Genomic DNA, 21,085 nt, shown 5'->3' on the forward strand with positions numbered 1-21,085 from the left:
CTTCGGCACGTCTATACTGGTCGGTCAATCGCAGAAAACGGGTAGGCTAACCAAAGCACATGTACCAAAGCACACGAAGGACGCTACTGCAGCTAGGCATAGACAGCTAGACCAGCTAGTAGGCTTGAAGTGCATACCAGGCGGCCATTTTGAAATGCCGATGGCGATATGATGTCGGAGATTTAGGGTCGTACTCGATTCTAACGCGCACCCAATTTTTGGACACGATATATCGGAAAAAAGGTGCGCGTTAGATTCGAGTAAATACGGTACCTTGGCACGTGTGTAGACAAGCAAAACCTCAAATGAAAATGTTGCACTAACTGTTTGAAGAAAGGAATTATTTTCTTCGGCCACGTGCAGCAAACACGACCACGCACTACATTACACCACTACAGCACATACACCATCCACTTTGCGCAACCTCATTGGGTGCGTGATTGCACGAATCGATGAAAGTACAGATTTTGTTCATGTGCAAAAAAACATCATAGTTCGATATGACTTCATCTTCAGTGCTCCCTGAAGTTTGAAAATCTTGTCTTGGTCTTTCAAAATGATCGCAGCAGTCGACAGAGCAATGCTAGCTGTCTGCAGAGGCCAACTCGCTTTTTCCCTGCTTCGACTTCTTGCAGTGAGAGCTGCGTTTCTATCTTCTTGGCACTGCACTGGCTGCGATCATCACCAGATCGCCAGACCTCGCAAAAACTTGGCAATAAGATAATTTGCGACACAAAAAAATATATACTGTCCCGCATACGCGAATGGCACGAAGGACCGATCGGCGAACGCCACACAACACAGGAAGAAAAAAGGCAGGTGGATAGGCCTACGGGCTACTGCGTAATAAACCACAGCTTTGTGGTGGCACTAGGAGCTGACACTAGATAAGCTAATGATGATAGCTACAGGCCATGGGCCATACACATATAAAGGGCGGTTTCTATTTCACGTGAGAGTTGCAAGCTGCGGCGCTGTTAATTTTAGCCGAATTTGTAATACTGATGTTCCTACATTATAGAAGAAAAAATAAAATATGTACGTTATTCTGAAATATACACCATTTCGAAATTCATAATTCTGAAATAAGCTTTACATTGAAAACATGGGAAATCTGATGGTGATTCTTAACTTTTTCTCTACCGTGGGCAAAATGGCCGTTTTCTGTAGGTTTCAGTAGATTTCTTGTCTGTAAAAGCTATCATGTCTAAAATATTATACAATACATGAAAAGAAAGCTAAATAGATTGGCTTTTTAGGCATACAACTTTGAATAGGAAATTGTGGGTTGTAACACACAATATAATTTCCCAAAAACTAGATGTTAGAAAAAAATTGAACAAAACTTCGCGAAATGCGCTTGATATACAAAATACAGAGCATTATATTGGCCACTCCCTGTGAAAAAATAAAAGTGCAGTATTGAATAGTGTTCTTGGTGCATAATGAGCAATCAACGAGGGCCGCTGCAGAGCGCATGCCGAAACGGATGCCCGGTTCCCTCCTTGGGCCACTCCCTGTTGTGTGGGAGGCGAGATATCGTGTCCAAATGATGTTGACACCCTGGGAATGAGATAAATGACAGACAACAAAAACAAAACATCCACGGCAGTCCCAGACTCATACAAAACAGGCCAACAAAGTATGGCTGCCGGTTTTCCAGGCTGGTTTCCATTGTTATCGGGGTCGGAAGTGAATTCTGATAATTGGCAGCATCTTCAGAGTTGCTTCTTCTTGGGTCATGGATAAAATCGTCGTACACAGTGCGGAATCGTGATATTTGCGACGTTTTGAAGCACGCTTCGTCAATGCAGATGCCGCCATTCTCGCATGCAACTCCGACGCTGCTGCTTGCTTGGAGTGCATTCAAAAATAGCCACCTCACGGGAAAAAATGCAAGCAGCAACGAAATCTAAGCTTCAGTTACCAGAATGCACGGTAGATGGCGTAGCATGCTCATGAGCGACGCGGAAAGGTTCAAAATTTGCCCGCGAAGTCATAGTTAGTGGGCCGGAGTGCAGCCGCCGGTGTTCCGAGCTGGTTTCCATTGTCAGCGGGGTCAGACTGGATTCTTACGATAATTGGCAGCATCTTCAGAGTCTCTTCTGCTTGGGTCATCGATAAAATCGATTGTAGGTAGTGCATAGTCGTCAGATTTGCGATGATTCGAAGCACGTGTCGTCAACGCGGATGCCGCATTCTCGCATGCGACTGAGACATTGCCGCAAGTTCGGAGCGCGTGCAAAAATAGCCGCTTCGCGGGAAAAATGTAAACGTCATCAAAATCAAAACATCAGTTATTGACCACACACTAGATATTATAGTGTGTCCGTGAGCGATGCGGAAGGGTTCAAAATCAACACGCGAAGTCATCGTTAGCGGGCTAACGATGCTCAATGGGCGCGATAGGTTTAAGAAATTCGTTAATTTGAAAAATTCGTTAATTGGTGTTTTTAGTGACAATATTTCACTGTATATGCAGTTTTAATACGAAGACTCAAAATGACAATGCAGATTGGAAATCAGATTAAGAATTTAATGTTTGGGAGACCATCTTGACGGTGTTTACATACAATAAATTTCTATTACTCGAACGAACTGGATTCCAAGGGAAGGAAAGCGTAGCAGGGGGCGGCAGAAAGTTAGGTGGGTAGATGAGGTTAAGAAGTTCGCAGGGGTCAAGTGGATGCTGCTGGCACAGAACCGGGTTAATTGGAGAAATATGAGATAGGCCTTTGCCCTACAGTGGGTATAGTCAGGCTGATGATGTTGATGACTCAAATTTTAGAAGTGGTGTGCGATCGTGCTGAGTGCCTAGCAACAGCCTCCACCTCCGCTGCGGCTGCCAAAATGAAGGCTAGTCTGGCTGTATATGTTTAAACATGTCTTTCTCAAATTCTTCACCTCGGCATAAACAGAACCAAAATACTCAAATGCTTAGCTGTGGTCAATTTTTGCCTTACTGAGTGTTGTAATTGACTGCTAAGTTTTTCTTTATTTCATTGAACGCAATGGTGCAAGCATCATGTAATTCATTGAGGTTTAAGGTTGTTCTAAAGGTAATGACAAGCAAGGTATATATGTGCATGAGGTCTGTTTTCGTTTTTTTTTTTTTTAAGGGGGGATGCGAGTCGAAAATCTGGGATTTGCAGTAAAAAAGTCACTTTTGTGTTTTTGACTGTTTGAGCAGCATTGATCCTTCCTCTTTAACATATAAAAAAATCAGAGCCGAAAACAATCGCGAAATTATTTATAAACTATGTTAAAGCACTCGAGGTGGCTAGAGAAAGGGCAGATATGACCCATTTTCAAGCGCATGACGCGTGAAATCGCGCCGTCGCACGGCACTGGAATATTGCAAGGCGGTAGGCCTATGCTTTTTCTCTTCCAAAGCCGGCTTTGCCGTTTTCACATACCCCCAGCAAGTAATTGAAGAAAACATTTTTTCGCCGTTCAAACCTAGCGTTTTCACTGGCCATTTAAATCACGTGGTGTGATTTCGGCCACGCCATTGGCTGACAGCGCGGGAAGCGGTCTTAGCTCGTCTGCTCTTAATACAACGCGCAGCTCACTGTCACGCTTGCCCGCTAGTTCTCTCTCGCCGTGTTTTCAAGATTTCACGCACCTTCGTGCTCCTTGTTGCGATGGAAGCCAGGAAGAAACGTGATTTTCGGTGTCGAAAGTACCAGTCAAACCACACGTTCAAAGGAAGCTGCCAGCAAAGTTGAACGGCGTTCAGTGGAGGCGTCCGCGGCAGCTAGGCCTAACCTAGGCGGAGGCGACGCTTTTGACGGTTCAAAGCCGATCGGGCGCTTAAGTTTCGTTGACAGCTTAGACCATTTCGTCAGTGCGTTGGATAAGAAGATAAGGATCTTCGAGAATGGAGATGGTAACGAGGAGACGGCGAGTACCTTTATTGGCGAGATTGGTGCCGTGAACGCGCTGGCGAGTGGAGCAGCATGTTGGGAGCGCAAACGGCGCTAACTTTTCGTTCGTGAGTTGGCCGAGAAGCGAAAAGGACTCGTTGTTTCTGCAGCTACGTTGCAGCAGTGTAGCATGGTCCGTGTTCGTTGTGTCGTAATCGTACTCGTCGCGGTGTGCAGCTCCGATGAATGACGCCCTTCAGCCAGCCCGAGGGAGAGTTTCACCGTGAACGTCAAGACAGTGGTTTCGGCGTGCGTTATTGTGCTGGATACAATCAACTTGCCCGATTTTGTGCGGTTCTTGGTTTGCCAAAAGATGTACACTATAAGGAGTTTAATGCCACAACAAAGAAAGTGCACCTTGTGGCTACAAAAGCAGTGACTGATAGAAGCAAGGTTTCAGCATCGTTGACTAGCCAAGAACGTCTTTAGAATGCTGCTGACAATGTCTCTGAGGGAGCAACATATGGTGCAAGTGAATTCTAAAATTGTGCACTGTATCATGATACCCTGGCCTGCATTATGTGCAATTTTCATGCAGATAGTGCTGCTACAACAGCAATAAACAGCTTTTGTATCTTTCAATCGCATTTTTCTCAAATTCTTATTTTGGGCTGAACATGGCTTTGTGCACAACATTTTGTCCTTATCTTAGTCCAGTCAACACCAAATTAATCATGAATAATCTTTAGGATATGTAGAATCTAAATATCTAGGTTTAAATGCGGTCAGCAGTATTTTTGGGCATGAAAATTCAAAACATTTTCTGTCTCTAGCCACTAAAAACAAGGCAGCAGATATAAAATTCTCAAAACATTGCATGCCAAGGGAATGTTGCTATGTTGCTTATTTGCACTCGGTGGAGTGTTGAGGACAAGAACTAGTTGGCACTGCCCTATCTTGCTTGCTGCTATGTACAGCAACTGTGCAAACATGCATTGTTTTTCACTTATGTATGGCATTTAGAATATGAAGGCATAAAGCTATCTTAAAACTAAAAGCATATTTGGAAAGAAGAGATCAATCTCTATATGGTGGTGCAAGTTTCATTCACCTAGCATCGATAGTAAAAAAAAAAGCACTTTTTCAAGTAGCATCTCTCTTTAAGAAGAAGTGTGTCTTTCTAATTCAAGTCTATGTTCATATTTGAATTGCTGAGATATTGCTTTGCAATTGAAAATTTGGTGTTGGTCCTCCCCTAGTTCCTAATACGCACATTTGACACTCTTCCATGTGCCAAGATGAGGGGCCATTTTGCTCTGTGAAAAGCGTGAACAAAATGGGGGGCTCAGGGAAGAAGCGTACGCAAACTTTGTCTGCCTTGTTCAGTGTGTTATGCTTTGTCCTCCTGGTTTGTCTTATAATTTCAGCTCTGCCCATTCCCATTCGATCTGGTGAAGCAAGAGATTGAGCGGTACCCGAACGCCGAGATCTGCTGGGTCCAGGAGGAGCACAAGAACCAGGGCTTCTGGTCTTTTGTCCAGCCCCGATTGCAGACTGTGGTCGCCCACCAGAGGCCCATCCAGTGAGTCGCCTCCCCCCTTTGTGGCTGATAAGCACCGCGTTGATGTTAATATAGTGTATGTGCTACCATGCGTCATTCTGTACTTCATCTGAGCCCAGTATTTCGGAAGAGCGGCAGTAAAGGGCCTCTAGTTCACCTGAGGAACAGCTGTGACGTCCATTGCAGTGTAGCATTTTTGCCTTGCAGAAGGAGGCTGTGTTAGAGGCAGTCAATACAGCTGCTTCTCATGGAGCATATTTTGGGCATTTAATGTTTAGTTGCATTTACACATGCACACACATGTAGCACTGATGCGGGAAGCCCTACTCTTTAAACCAGCTGGAGTAATGCAGTAATCAGCAATCCATATGATTTGGAACAGTGTGCTTTTTCATGAACCTCATTTCAGCTATGATTTTTTGTTTAATTCAATCCTACCCCTTTGTCACAGCTGCTGGCTGTGTGTTTCTGTGAGCCATACACATTCAAACAACGGTCCTCATCTGACCTCAGCAAATCAGTAAGCACTCTTGATTAGGCTTCACGCTCTTGCGTGATATTTGACATCAAGAAATGCGATGTGGTTATGGAATGTGGTCCACTACCGTTACCTGCTTCTGTGTGCCACTCATTGCGCATGCACCGGCGTAATTCGATATTGCGGGCCGCCAGCGTGCCCGCGCTGGTTGGTCCCGACACAGGCAGAGTCGTGCTTTTGTTCTATCCGCAGCACCTCACTTCATGACAGTGTGTCAGTACTGTATTTACTCGCATAATGCTCTCACTTTTTTTCGCGGAAAATTGATGATAAGTTGGGGGGTGCGATAATGTTGCGGGGAAAATTTCGAGCAGATGTTTTGGAGCGCTAAAAGCAAATTTAAATAGGTGCTAATCAGGATTCTTAGGTCAGCTAATGTAAATATAACTATAACATTACTTTCAAGCAGAACTTACCCATGTTATAAAAGTACAGGGTCGCTAAAAGTACAAATTGCTAAAGCACTTTATTTACCGCACGCAGCCTCATCATCACTGCCCGCGTTCCGTAGTATAATGCTCACAGCAGATCATACAGTTCTACTCTAGATCAGAGACTTGATCTGAGTCCGTATCGACACTGCAACCGCTGTCTTCAGTAGCGCACTACGCAGAACTCGTTGATGCCAAAGTGCCTGTTAGCAGCGCGGTTGCTATGCTGTAGTGCGCACTTGAAAGCTTTCAGCTTAAAAGCAGCTGTATAACTTGCGTACTGCCCCACCACGATGCGGCACCAAGAACACGGTAGGCGGTGCAGCAAAGCAAGCAACACGGACGGAACAAAGGAACAATGACAAGACGCGGAGACACCTCGCAAAATGGCGACTATGAACGTCATGGATGAAAAAGAAGACGAGCATAACCGATGATGATGATATACCTGAGCACGCTATCGCCGCTTGGTAGCGCGTGCACACAACGAGGCCAGCTAGGTTCAGTAGCGCTCCAAGGATGGCGCTTTTTGCTACTAGCAGACGACTCTCGCGGTGGTAATATTGGGGGTGCAATGCTTATGCGAGGGAAAAAAAATTCCAATTTTTGATGCCCAATGGGGGTGCGAGTATTGCGTAAGTGCGAGCATTGTGCGAGTAAATACGGTATATTATCTGTGCTATTTTGAAAAACTGTTCATATAATCCCAAACTGTAACATGTTCTATACAGTGCAGTCCACTTATAACAATATTGAGAAAACCTGAAAATCCGATCTTTATAACCGATTATCGTTATATCATGACTGGCAAAAAAAAAAGCATACCCATGTAAAACAGGTATTGGGATCTGATATGTTCAGCGCCTATTACTGAAGAGAACGACGACAAGCATGTTCAACGCGCGTGACGGGCAGTAAAGAAAACGACAACGAAGCTCGCTTCGACGCTCGTACGTGTGCTGACACGTCTCACACTGATCGCAGAACGTTCTATTGACTGTTGACAACGTATCGCCCAGTTCAATGTCTTCTACAACAAGTGGTGGAGGTGCCAGCAATCCCCTCAACCTGGAGCTTCGCAGCCGAGCTTTGCCTACCACATCCGCGATGCCAGAGATCGCCAGTCAACCGCCAACCCCATCGCCTGTCATCTGCCCCGGTGCAGCGCGTCAGCGCGACTCAGCCATCTTCAGCGGCACCGATGACACGGATGTAGAAGACTGGTTGGCGTCGTATGAACGCGTAAGTGCGTACAACAAGTGGGACGACACCGTGAAGCTTACAAACGTCATTTTCTATTTGAGCGACGTTGCCAATCTATGGTTTCGCAACCATGAGAGTGACATTTCTACCTGGACGGCTCTCAAGACCAGCCTGACCGAAGTTTTTGGCCGTCCCGCTATACGTAAGCTTCGCGCCGAGCAATGCTTGCAAAGTCGGGCACAACAAACCGGCGAAAACTACACCAGTTTCATAGAAGATGTCGTAGACCTCTGCAAGCGCGTAAACCCTACCATGAGCGACGCCGAGAGGATTGGACACATTATGCAAGGCATTGACGATGACGCCTTCCATATGCTCATCGCCAAAAACCCCCAAACTGTGTTCGATGTTATCAGCTTCTGCCAAAGCTTCGATGAGCTGTGCAAGAGGCGGCTTTCCACACGACGTGCTGGCCTTCAGCAGGCCGCTCTTTCCAGCTTGGCTCTCTCCGGGGACGGTACCCAGGACCAGCAGTCGCCAATTCAGCACATTCAACAGTTTGTTCGTGAGGAAGTCTCACGCCAGCTTTCCTTGTCCACCTTCACTTGCCCGCCAGCACCTGCGCTTCCGCCGCCGCTCACTCCCACTCTTCAGCGTGTCATACAAGAGCAGGTCGCTGAGGTTCTGCCTTCACCTCCTCAGCAGCTGTTGGTGGCAGCTCCTCTCACGTACGCTGATGTTTTGGTGCGGCCACCACCCCCTGTCGCCCCTGTGTACAGCCGGCCTCCCCTCCTATACGAGCCTCAGGGACGCTAGTAAAATGAGCAACCTACAATCCCCCCTTATCGTCCGGTTCTCCGCTGTCGACCACAGCCACGCCCTTCCAACCCCTGGCGCACACAAGACAACCGACCTATCTGCTACGCCTGTGGAGTCGCCGGCCATGTGGCTCGTTTGTGCCGCAAACGTGGCCCTCGTCCCTACGACTATACACGTGAGCCGATGTACAATCTTCCTCCGTCCCCATCGCCTGTGCTCCCTGAGCCTCCTCCGCAGTCCTCTTCAAGTTACGATCGCCGCTCCCACCGCTCGCCTTCTCCTGGCCGTCGTTTCCGATCTCCGATGCTCTGCCGCCAATCAGCCGTTAACACTGAAAACTAACGGCCGCAGTTCCGGAGGCAAGAACTGCGCCATCAGGGACCAACTAAAGACCTGTTCACGTACCAGCCAACATTATTACCATATTCATCGAGGGAGTTCCTGTAGAAGCACTTGTAGACACTGGCGCAGCCGTTTCTGTTCTTAATTACGCCCTCTGTCGCAAACTCAAAAAGGTGATGACGCCGCTTCCTGCAATTTCTCTTCGCACAGCCAGCGCTCAGGACATTCGACCATTAGCCGCCTGCACCGCCCGCCTTGTCATCGACGACGTTCAATACACAATAGAATTCCTCGTCCTCGCCCGCTCATCACACGACGTTATCCTTGGTTGGGACTTCCTTTCCAATCATAATGCCATAATAGACTGCGCCCGTGCTCAACTTGAGTTATCACCCCTCAGTGACACTTTTTTCGACACACCCGCTGCTGCTGCCGCTACCGTGCACGTCGCAGAGGACACCGACGTTCCGCCTTTCTCCTCAGTGCTTGTGCCTCTTTATTGTGCTGCTCTTTCAGACGCCACTGTTATCTACACACCTTCGTTACGATGCGCTGACCAAAAATCCGTGTTGCTGCCCCATGCTGTGGTGACAATTTTTCGCAACTCAAGTGCTTTTTTTGTTTGTAACCCGTGCCCCTGCCCTACCACTTTACTCCATGGCCAGTCACTGGGTAGTGTTGCTTTGCTCGATTCCACGCCCACCTATCCCTTCAGCGATACCATCGTCAGCCTTCACATCAGCGCCATAACACCTATTCCTGTCGCCACTCCATCATCCCTCTAAGTTTTCCACCGGTCCATCGACGCTGGCCTGACGCCCTTACAACGAGCCCAGCTTGTCGCCATCCTACAACGTTTCGCGGCTACGTTCGACTCCCAGCAACATTTGTTGGGACGCATAACTACCGTTACTCACCGTATTGATACCGGCACCCATTCCCTTTTGCGCCAGCGTCCGTACCGTGTTTCAGCCGCTGAGCGCCGCATTATTGACGAACAGGTGACCGACATGCTCCAGCACAACGTGATCCAACCGTCGCGCAGCCCTTGGGCGTCTCCGGTCGTCCTGGTCAAGAAAAAAGACGGTTCCATCCGATTCTGTATAGATTACCGCCGACTGAACAAGATCATGCGCAAGGACGTTTATCCTCTCCCTCGTATCGACGACGCCCTTGACTGCCTGCAGGGAGCTGAGTTCTTTTCTTCAATAGACCTGCGTTCCGGCTACTGGCAGGTGCCGATGGCAGAGGCCGATCGCCCAAAAACCGCTTTCGTCACACCCGATGGGCTCTATGAGTTTAATGTCATGCCATTCGGACTGTGCAATGCCCCTGCCACATTCGAACGCATGATGGACAACCTACTCAGAGGGCTCAAATGGCACACTTGCCTTTGTTACCTTGACGACGTCATCTTTTCCCCAGATTTTCCATCTCACCTCCAGCGCCTTGAGACAGTTCTGCGATGCCTGACCGACGCTGGCCTCCAATTAAATTTAAAGAAGTGCCGTTTCGGAGCACGGCAGCTCACTATACTCGGACATGTCGTCTCCAAGGATGGCGTTCTTCCTGATCCGGCAAAATTACGCACTGTGGCAGAATTTCCCAAGCCAACTAATGTGAAAGAACTCCGCAGCTTCGTCGGCCTCTGCTCGTACTTCCGCCGCTTCGTTCGCAATTTCGCCACAATCATCAACCCTCTCGCCAAGCTTCTGTCCAGCCACGATCTTTCAGCCTGGTCTCCGCACTGTGATGATGCCTTCGCGACACTCCACCACCTTCTGACGACTCCTCCAATCCTGCGTCATTTCGACCCTTCTTCTCCCACGGAAATCCACACTGATGCCAGCGGCGTCGGCCTCGGCGCAGTACTCGCTCAGCGGAAGTCTGGCTTTGATGAGTACGTTGTCGCTTATGCAAGTCGGACCCTAACAAAAGCTTAAGCAAGCTATTCCGTCACCGAGAAAGAGTGTCTCGCTATTCTCTGGGCAATAGCAAAATTTCGCCCCTACTTGTATGGCCGTTCTTTTGATGTCGTCACCGATCATCACTCCCTCTGCTGGCTGTCTTCTTTGAAAGATCCTTCTGGTCGACTGGCCCGTTGAGCTCTGAGGCTCCAAGAATACGACATTAACGTCATCTATCGCTCTGGCCGTAAACATGCCGATGCTGATGCTCTCTCACGTTCTCCCTTGCCGTCTGAAGCCACTCCTGCTATATCCGTTCTACATCCCACCGACATGCCCACCGATATCACTTCCGAGCAACGCAAAGACGCATGGATCGCTTCACTCCTGGATTTTTTATCTGGCCGCGCTTCACGACCTCCTTGCCGCCCTCTCCGTCGCCAGTCTCACCATTTCGCCATCAGAGACGAGCTCCTCTACCGTAGGAATTACCTTCCGGATGGTAGAAAGTGGCTGCTTGTAATTCCGACCCATCTACGCTCCGTGATTTGCTACCATTACCACGACGATCCCCAGTGTGCCCACGCCGGCTTATTGAAAACCTTCTCTCGCCTGCGACAGCGGTACTACTGGCGTGGGATGTACCATTATGTTCGTCGGTTCGTCCAGTCCTGTCAAGAGTATCAGCGCCAAAAACACCCACTCGCCAACCCACCGCTCCTCTGCAGCCGCTGACCTGCCCAGCTCAGCCCTTTGAGCGTGTTGGAATAGACCTACACTGCCCGCTTCCTAGCACATCAACAGGCAATCGCTGGATCATCGTTGCAATCGATCATCTCACATGCTACGCCGAAACGGCGCCTTTGACATCTGCTGCAGCCCAAGACATTGCCTCCTTCATCCTCCATCACATAATTCTTCGCCACGGGGCTCCCAAAGAATTGCTGAGTGACAGAGGTCCCGCTTTCCTTTCTGAAGTTGTCGAAGCTGTTCTTAGAGAATGCAAAATCGTTCACCGCGCCACCTCCGCGTACCATCCGCAAACAAATGGAATGGTTGAGCGTTTTAACCGCACCATGGACGACATGCTAGCAATGTATGTCGCTTCCGACCACTCCAACTGGGACCGCGTTCTTCCATTCGTCACATTCGCTTATAACTCTGCCACACAAGCAACCACCGGTTTCTCACCATACTTCCTCCTGTACGGTCGTGAGCCCTCTTGTACCATGGACACCATTCTCCCTTACCGACCGGATTCTTCCGAATTCACGACTGTTTCACAAGCTGCAACTTATGCCGAAGAATGCCGCCAGCTTGCCCGGTCCTTCACTTCTCACACCCAGCAACAGCAGAAAACCACCAGAGATCAATCTGCACTTCTTCCTACGTACCGTACAGACTCTTTGGTCTGGCTATGGGTGCCTTCCTCCAGTCCCGGCCTTTCATCCAAACTTCTGAGCAAGTATCAGGGCCCCTACCGTATTGTCAAGCAAACATCCCCCGTCAACTACCTCATCGAACCCCTTACGCCATCCACTGACCACCGTTGCCGAAATCGTGAAATAGTACACAGTAACCGCCTGAAACCTTACTACGATCCGGCCATCGCCACATCACCATGAGCCGCCAGGATGGCGTCTTTTCGCCCGGGGGAAGTTGTAAAACAGGCATTGAGATCTGATATGTTCAGCGCCTATTGCTGAAGAAAACGACGACAAGCATGTTCAACGCGTGTGACTGGCAGGAAAGAAAACGACAACGAAGCTCGCTTCGACGCTCGTACGTGTGCTGACACATCTCACGACTGATCGCAGAACGTTCTATTGACTGTTGACGACATATCGCCCAGTTCAAAGTCTTCTACAACACCCATGTATTTTCCCATGCATGTAGCTTGCCTACTTACTAGCGATGAGTAAATCTGGTTGAACAATGCTAATCATCGTAAGGAGCACTAAACACTTTATTACAGTATGCATCAATAGCCATAAAATAACTTAAGCATACTTAAAGAAATTAGAAATTCACGCTAGTTTGAGCAGCAGCTGAAGCTTGACAATCGCTGTGAGCATCGCTTCCAGTAGCGTGTGCGCTGGCGGTAGTCCTTTTTGCGTACACAAAACCGATCAGTGACTGAACTGAAGGACATCCCCAGCCTTAATGATCGTTAAAATCGTAGAGTACGAATGTCCGTATTTTTTCACGAGGCTTCCAACCTTGAAACCCTGCCCAAAATGGCGATGAATCTGCAGTTTCATCTCGTGGGCTATCACGCTGTCCGTCAATGTGGTCGCCGCCATCTTCCGCGGACGCAGAATCGCGATGGCGATGACGATACTGCCGCAGCAGCATGCTTTGCGCAGCTGCGATTGCGATGATGATAGTGTTCATTTCCTTCCGCTTTAGCCGCATATGTCGAGTTTTCATGCCATTTTCTTCTTAACATTTTAGCTTTTATTGAATATTCAGTCAGTTTCATGGTAAACACCTACCGGGCAGTGATAAAGCTATCTTTGTATCCAATGTACCACCGATAATCAATCGTTATATCTGGTTAATTTTTTATAGGGGCAATGGGAAAAATGATAAATCTCAAGAATTTGATCTTTATAAGCGATATATCGCTATATCTGGTATCGTTAAAAGTGGACTGCACTGTATAAGGCACGGTTTGTAGCCCGGAAATTTTACGGCACCATTAGCTTCTTGTAGCGCGATAACGTCTGGTGAAAGCTTTAGGTTTTGTATGCGGAGCTGCGAGTTCCCCCGCTTACGGCGGAAGCCTCTGCAGTTCCACTGCCACATTTGAGTTTACTGTCGGGGGGGGCCATGATGATGCGTAGCTATTGTGTGTATTGGCTGCTGACCAGGCAACTGAGGAAGGCGCGCCTCCATTGCTCTTAGTTTTTCATCATTTGTTGGAACGACATGGCTACCTGATTTTGAAACACCCTGAATTCATTGGTTAATGCGTCCACCCTATTTGTGAGTGTGTCCATCCTAGCCGAGAGGATGTCTACTTTAACCTTCACAGAGTCCACCCTTTTTGTGAGTGCATTTACATCAGTCCTAGTTTGTTCGGGGCTCTCGTGTGCTGCGGCATATCAGTTTCTGAGTCTTCTGTTACTCGTTTACTGTTCTTCTCTCCGCTCGGGGGAGGTGGCCTTTTGATCGGGGCTGTACCGTCCGTTTCCATCGCTACCACCCCCTGTCGGCGGCACTGGTGGCAGGGCTCGCATCTCCTTAGTTATTGGGTGTTCTAATGCCTTAGTATTCTTAATAAATTGCCGGAGTTCCGTCATCTCCTTTTCTAGTTTGGCAATCTTATCATCTTGGGCCTGTATCTGTTTCTGTAGTTCCTTCTCTTGAATATTGTTAGTATGGGAGGCCGTATCCGGCCAGCTCACCTTATTATCGAGCTTGTCTCCGCTTCTTCTGCGGCTTGAGCCTCTTTTTTTGCTGTTGCACCTGCCCTCTTCCTTGTTTGGTAGCGGTGAGAAGGAGCTGGATCGATCTCGGGGTTTGCTGTCGCGTCTCATCCGGCTTGAGAACCTTTTTCTGTCTTTTGGTTGACGTTCCGCGTGGCGGCACCCCGCGTTGTCGTTTTGCTTGTTCGTTTGTTTCCGGACCACGAGACAATGTTTGCAGTTGCAGCTCCCAGTATGATGCGCCCCATGGCACACTGTGCAGTCTGGAATGTTCGTTTGTTTCCGGACCACGAGACAATGTTTGCAGTTGCAGCTCCCAGTATGATGCGCCCCATGGCACACTGTGCAGTCTGGAATGCATGTTAAAGGCTCCCCTTCTGGAGGGACCGGGTGATCATTACCTCAGTGGCAGCATAAGTGTGCCTTTGGTTGGTAGCAGACGTCAGCCCTGTGCCCCTTGATTTCAATAAGAGGGCTGCTAGAAAGTACTGCATACTTTGCTTGTTTACATGCAAAAAGGCAAGTTGAGCTTGAATAATATCATGTGTCATCACTGACCAGACTTGGCATGCTAGCGCTTGTACTAGAGTCCCTAGAAGTATTTGCTAGTCTGCCGTCCGAGCGGCGTTCCCTATGTAACCGGTTGGCCGCTTCCCGGATGAAAGCGCAGGGGGCGCTGTACGCATTCGGAGCGTGGTCGCGTTGTGTACGTGGTGCTGTGGCGGTTGTGCCGTAGTGCGAATCTGCGCCGCGCTGATCCGTTGGTGCCGTGACAAGGCTCGTGCACCACACGTGCACTTTTTTTCGCTCGCGAGCCGGAATGCACTCAAATTAGCTAGCATGTGTGCAAGTGTGCCTTTTTTATGTATATGTGATCGCGTCATGTCCAGAAAACGGGGTAAGCGTGATAGCACGTGTTTCTTGCCCGGGTGCAAGACCGGGTAGCGCTCGTGCAAGGTGAAATGTTCTCTCTTCAGGACACCGAAAGACGCAGGGAAGAGGCAATTGAGTGGGAGCGCAGCATCAAGCGTGGCTGCAAAGGCAATAACATTGTTTATTGTCTCAGCTAGGGCATAAAGGAATATGCAAAACGAAAATTAAAAGGCGTAATAAATGAAAGAAAATAGGCTGGCTGTGTTCTAATAAAATTTGAGAGAGAACGATGATAAGGCCCTTGCGTGCAAGCAATGTACGAAGATGGGTTGCTCGGTGAAAGGCCCACTGCCGTCAGGTGCCGATACTGTCGGCTTCAGTGGCGGGCAAACCCACAAGTGGTGAATATCTTCCTCATTATTTTGTGAGTTGCAGACAGGAAATCCTGGACGTTGATATAAATATCGGTATATATAAATATCGGATGATCCGGATCGGGGTTGCCCTCACATTACTGTAACACGAATAAGCTAGTGTCGACGTTTGTGAGCGACACTTCAAACCCTGCTTTATTGAGCGAAGTTTAAAGACAGGTAAAGGTAATTGAGATTCCACGGGATACGCAACTCACGAAGGATGCCATCTCAACGCTGTTTCCTGACACTCCAAAATACTTGTTGAAACCCCTGCCTCTCAAGAGAAAGGAGCGCAACTTGTACGAGCAAAAACAGTCAGCAGGGAGACCTGCAGAGAAAGAAAAAAAGTGCACTGATCCTGAAGCATCAGTGGAGCCAGTTGAAGAATACAGCGGTGGTGGATCGTGTGACGTGAGCCTGCTCCAGGAATGCAGAAAGCTGCATGCCACCGCCACTGGGGACAAATGTCGATCTTTCTGATGTTGAACAAGGAACATTCGCATAGTGCCACTCAAGCGAGGACGAATCTCCGGAGGCAATTGCTATCGGCGAGTTCTGTTCCATCGCAGTGGTGAAGCATGAATGCTGCTGTGTGCATTCCAGGAAACAAAGTCAAGGAGATAGCTGTAAAGTCGACAGAAGAGGTAATTAGGACATTGCGAAACTCAGCTTGTGTCCTGGCAGCGGATTGAAGCCTATTACCAAGACCTTTCCCACCTACAATGGGCGTTTCTTAATTTGCGACGAACTGTACCATTATTTCTGATGCAACATGCATATAGCCTGCAAATACTTGCGAAAGTTAACTCAGAACACCCTGTCAAGAAGAAGAAAAAATTAAGAAACAGACTTCTATGTCTCGAGCTGTTTGTCGTACGAAGGACAAGGTGGCAAAGCTGGTAAAAGCTCTCGGTGAAATGAAAAATGAAAATGAGCACCTTCAAGGACAGAGTTTGAAAGAAGTGTTAGTGCCCTTCCTCTCAACTAACAGCTGGCTGTTAAAATATGTTTTAGAGGTTGCAAAACGGAAGTCAACAAAAGTGATGGCATATTCTGATGAGTGGCTACTAGGCTTCCTAAGTACCAAAGAATGCCTATCAGCAGTTTGCCTGAAGCGCGGTGCGATTTGAAGGGCTCGGGTTCCCATCTTGCGTGTTTTAATTGTGCATGCATCCGAAAGTTTCTAGTTCTACATACGTGTTATAACTTAGCTAAACGTCCGAAGAAGTTAAGATGAAACTATAGCGTGAATGAAAACGCCGGCGACAGCGCTCTGTTGCTCGCACACATGGTCCTTGGAGCCTAGAATGTGCGTCTGGTATAGTTCTCCATGGAAGCGCAATTGTTTGCACAAAATCCTCAGAAGTCTTCATCACAATACGGCACGGCGGTAGCTTCAGCAGGATAATAGAATATAAAAAGCAGCTTCGTTTCTACATCGGCTCCGGGGCATGCGCGCAAAACTTCGCTCACGAAAAAAAAAAGTCGCATCCGTGGTTATGCCAACAACTCGGCTGCGAATTCAATATTACGACTAAACTGAAATCAAAAACTAAAGAGCGGCATCGCATGTACGAGGCACCTGACAATGAGCATGCAGCGAATGCATTTCGAAGCGCACGGGCGCGCGTCGTCTGCTCCGTCAGCAGTGGCGCACTCCGGTTCACCGCAGCGCCACCGCGGCGATCATTCAGCGGCAGGCCCTGCCGCGGCCGGCGGACGACAGACTAGCAATATTTCTAGGGACCCTACTTGTACCTAACTTTAATGGGCACATTCAGAAAGATCAGCATTTCTGGTTCAAGCTTAACCACATAAGAGCTCTAAAAATTAAAAAAAGAAATGTTCCGATATCGTCAACTTTTTTTATGACTGGAAATATTGTGCTAAAATGTTAAAATTTAAAAATAAGAAAAATTTGTGATAGATAATTTGTTTTATTAGTCATTCCTTGCTGTCTTGTGTAATACCTCATACGTGGGGCTAGTTAGCTGTACTAATATAAAAATAAATGCCTTAAACTGTGAAAGAAAAAAGGAATGTCTTTGAACAGCCATGTACAATGCTGTATTTCTCATAGTTAGTTTACTTGAAACCAGAGAGTGTTATATGTGTGGTAGTGTTCAAAGCACTGCACTGTGGAGAGGGCCTTCTCACACTAACAGCATCAGATCCTTTGTGTATCAGTGCACCATGCACAGCAGCATGTCAGTTCTTGCCTCTTCTCTCGATGGATGGTGTGACAGAAAGGGGCACTCGGTAATCCTCTATTTTCAGCACAGGAAAGTATAAGAAGAACACGGCACACTTTTCGCCATCTAGTGCACAAACTATATTTCAATAAAAGCACACAGAATAGAACATGCTGCCAACTATGTTTTAATTAGGAAAGCAGCTTTGCTGCTTGTAACTTCGCTGAAAACCATGACCACCTACCTCAGCTTGTCATAAGCAAAAAAGTGGTGGTTGCTCACAAGCTGAGCTCTTCATAAGCTTTTAAGGGGTTAGAGATGCTACTTTAATATTCAGATTGTTTACTGTGAAGCAGGCCACGAGGCGGGTGATCGCCATTTTCTTCTTTTTTTTTTCTCAAAGAAGTGGTAGATTCAGTGAATAGTGCCTAACAGTCATTTGGGGAAGGTTGGGGCCAGTTTTTATGACTTTCTGTGAAAGGAACAAGGAAATGAGTTTGCTTCAGACATTGCAGTGGATTCTAACAGGCAGCCTTCCTTCATTGCAGGTATGTGGGCCGAGCAGTGTCTCCTTCAACCGCAACGGGCAGCAAGCACACACACAAGAAGGAGTCTGAGAGGCTGCTCAACGATAGCTTTGCCTGAGCGGGCTGTCGAACCTTAAAGAGGAGGGAAAGGGAGAAGAAACCTTTATATATATTTAAAATCCAAGGCAGAGCGGCATGTGGAGGAGGCTTTCATTTGCCGGCTTGTGCCCTAACCAAGGTGTGCTTCTTATAAGCTGAAAGAATCTTGTTACCACATTTTCCGTGGGCGTGTTACCGGCACCTTCGTGGTGATGCTATAAGTTGTCTAGTTCTTGTTTAGTTCTCTGTGGCACATTCTGTGAAGCAGATCTGATAGTCACACATAGCAGGATGAACTGTCTTATTTGGGCAGGCTTGTTTATTCTGTTACACTGAGCTGCGTGTAAGGAGTAGAGGAAATGAAAGGAAAGTAGCTGCAGTCTGCGCTATGTAAGACTTGTATCAAACACTAGCTTTATGTTGATGTACAGGAGGTGCAGGCAGGCTTTGATGCGCACAGGGAAAGCAAGGCGTGTGTAGAATTTTTTTTACATGAAGTGGTCACGTGCCCCTTCATGTCTTTTATTTTTCTGCCTCTTGCCAAGGTGCACATGCTTGTTCCAGTGTAGCACAATTGAACTCGTTGCTCTGTTATGTATGATGCTGCACATATGGCTTATAGCATCTTCATTTTTTTCCCCTGCCAAAGCTTTAGTTGATTATGAGTGCAGGGTGCAAGCATTATGCAAGCGTTGTTTCTCAGTGTTTCAGGTTTGGCATTGGACACGAGCTGAGGTCAGGGCCACAGCAATGTAGCTTTGTGAAGTACAGGAGCACTGCTCTCACATTGTGGCAAGTCTAGGTCAGTGAGTGAAGTGGTGTCTCCCTTTGTATTTTATTTTTGTCTCTCTTATTATGGTGTAGATTTGAGTATTGAATATGAACTGGCACATCCAGTCATTTGACAGCAGCTAGGTTTTTATTTTACATCAAGGGTTCCCGTGCTGTCACTCAAGAGCTCCTTGGCCGAAGCCATCCAGGGATCAGTGCAGTGAAAATTAGTTTGTAAGCAAACATTTTTAATTTTTAATGTTTCTCACCTTCCAGGTGACAGTGTTCTTGTGTTTTGACACGTTATCTTGTTGGGACATCAAGGTGTGCGACGTCACACTCCTAAGTGTTCCTCGTAAAAAATAAGATTGTGCAGTAGATGATTGGTTTCATGATTGTTTCTATTTTTCCAAAATCCATCATCGTGGTCCCATCATGAAACAGAAAGAAAAGGGCTGACATTACTGGAAGTAAAACTTTTTTTTGTGGGAAAAAGCAAAGGTCAGCATGATTGAGGGAAGTGGTTTTACGTTAGGGCAGTTCCAAATGTTTGAGTCTTAAATTGACAAGAAATTTTTATTGCACTGGTCTTGCCAAGATGGCTGTGCCTTGGTTAGTTTTTAAGCTCCAGCAGTTCTCTGAAAGATATTGCATGCCACTGCAAACCAGTACAGCCACATGCAGTGGCTGCAGGATATGAACGGTGCACTTCTAGTGGTGGCCTGCTTCATTTGAGGTAAACAATGGACGAAGTATTCTTGTGTCAGTTTTCCACTTCTATTTCTTACTGACACTTGCATTGTTATTTAAACTGTTCATTCCTTTCACGTTGTATTAGTTTGTCTCTTGAATTTGCCAGCCTAGGTTGTGTGTCCTTAGTACTTGTTTTTTGTAGATTTTAGCTGCTTTTAAAACATGTATGCAGGAGATTTCTTATGGGAACTGATATGTTCGCCTTGTAGAGTGTGCCTTAAGTAAGGCCTCTTTTGCTGAATCTGGCATATTTACAAACATTTTCAAAGAAACTGCGTGTGCTCCAGTTCATTTCTTCTTGAGCATTGAGTTTATTGTTTTCATGCAATAAAATTGTTTGCTAGCAATTTCAAAGTTGGCATGTTTATTGAAGTTCTTTGTGCTTCATCAAGTGCACTTGAGAAGGAAGGAGTTGTAGAATCCTAGTCAGATGGCATTTAGGGCAAGCTGTCCTGGAGTGCTATGTGTATCAGACCAGGACGCAATAGTCTAGGCTGTGAAGCTTGGTCTGGTGCAGGAGTGACGACCACAGTTTTCTGTACCTAGAGTGTTCATTTCTCTAGGATGTCCGCGTATAAAGCAAACCCCAGGCAACTGCAGCAGTGGAAAGTACTCATGTGGCACAAGGCATAACTTTTTGTCAGCCTGGCTCACTAGCTTTAGTATGCTGGCTTAAATTGACGTATGAGAGCAGAGCAATATACAGTAAAATCTCGGTGATATGAACTCGGCTGATACGAATTCATGAAATTCCCCGGCTGAATTGCATTGCGTTCAGTGGGCAAAAAATCAGATGTTCCAAACACTTTTTCTCTTTGTGACAGGCAATACGAACTTTAGTATCATGACCTTTGAGGCCCGCGCACACGCACATTGAGAAAACCTTGCACAGCACGGATTACACACAGACACACAAAAAAAAAACGGGAAAAACTGACTTGGAAGCCCGCTGCAGCAGCAAAGTTGGTGAAGGAGCGTTTCTTCCTCAGTTGGCGGCGGTTATCTTTTTGCACCCCCTCCCCCACTTTTTTTTATTTCATTGTTGCTTTCTGCAAACGAACCAACCAGCCCAGCCTTGCTGCCCTCTCCAAATTTCTCCACCGCCCCTCAGGCCCCACTCTTGTGCTTTCCGGAGACTCCGCTGCAGCAGCCAATGTGTGTTTCTTTGTTTTTGCATTTGTTGAGGCTGACGACGTGTTGATAGAATCTCATTTTGTGATCATCGATCTCTGCAACGGGAAAAACCCAAAGAAAAGGTGCACTGACATGGCCAAGGAACTAGGCCTGCCACTGTCAATGTTGTCAATGATCGTTGGTCAGCGCGACCAAATTATGCTAAATGTGCAGCGCTTCGCG

General features: G+C 47.3%; 1 protein-coding gene across 2 annotated transcripts in view; it reads left to right on the forward strand.

The window, feature by feature from the left end:
• The window catches only part of Ogdh (oxoglutarate dehydrogenase Nc73EF), a 129,326-nt gene extending 109,243 nt beyond the window's left edge, over positions 1-20,083 (forward strand). For both annotated transcript variants that reach the window (XM_084609194.1, XM_084609193.1), the window contains exons 21-22: positions 5,294-5,448; positions 18,128-20,083. In XM_084609194.1, coding sequence (XP_084465320.1) covers positions 5,294-5,448; positions 18,128-18,224 — 252 coding nt within the window. In that variant the 3' untranslated portion in view covers positions 18,225-20,083. The remainder of the gene's footprint in view (positions 1-5,293; positions 5,449-18,127) is intronic.
• Positions 20,084-21,085: the final 1,002 nt, after the last annotated feature.

The sequence above is a fragment of the Amblyomma maculatum genome, chromosome 7 (assembly GCF_055883805.1).
Source record: "Amblyomma maculatum isolate TAMU_Amacu chromosome 7, ASM5588380v1, whole genome shotgun sequence".
NCBI classification, from domain to species: domain Eukaryota; kingdom Metazoa; phylum Arthropoda; class Arachnida; order Ixodida; family Ixodidae; genus Amblyomma; species Amblyomma maculatum.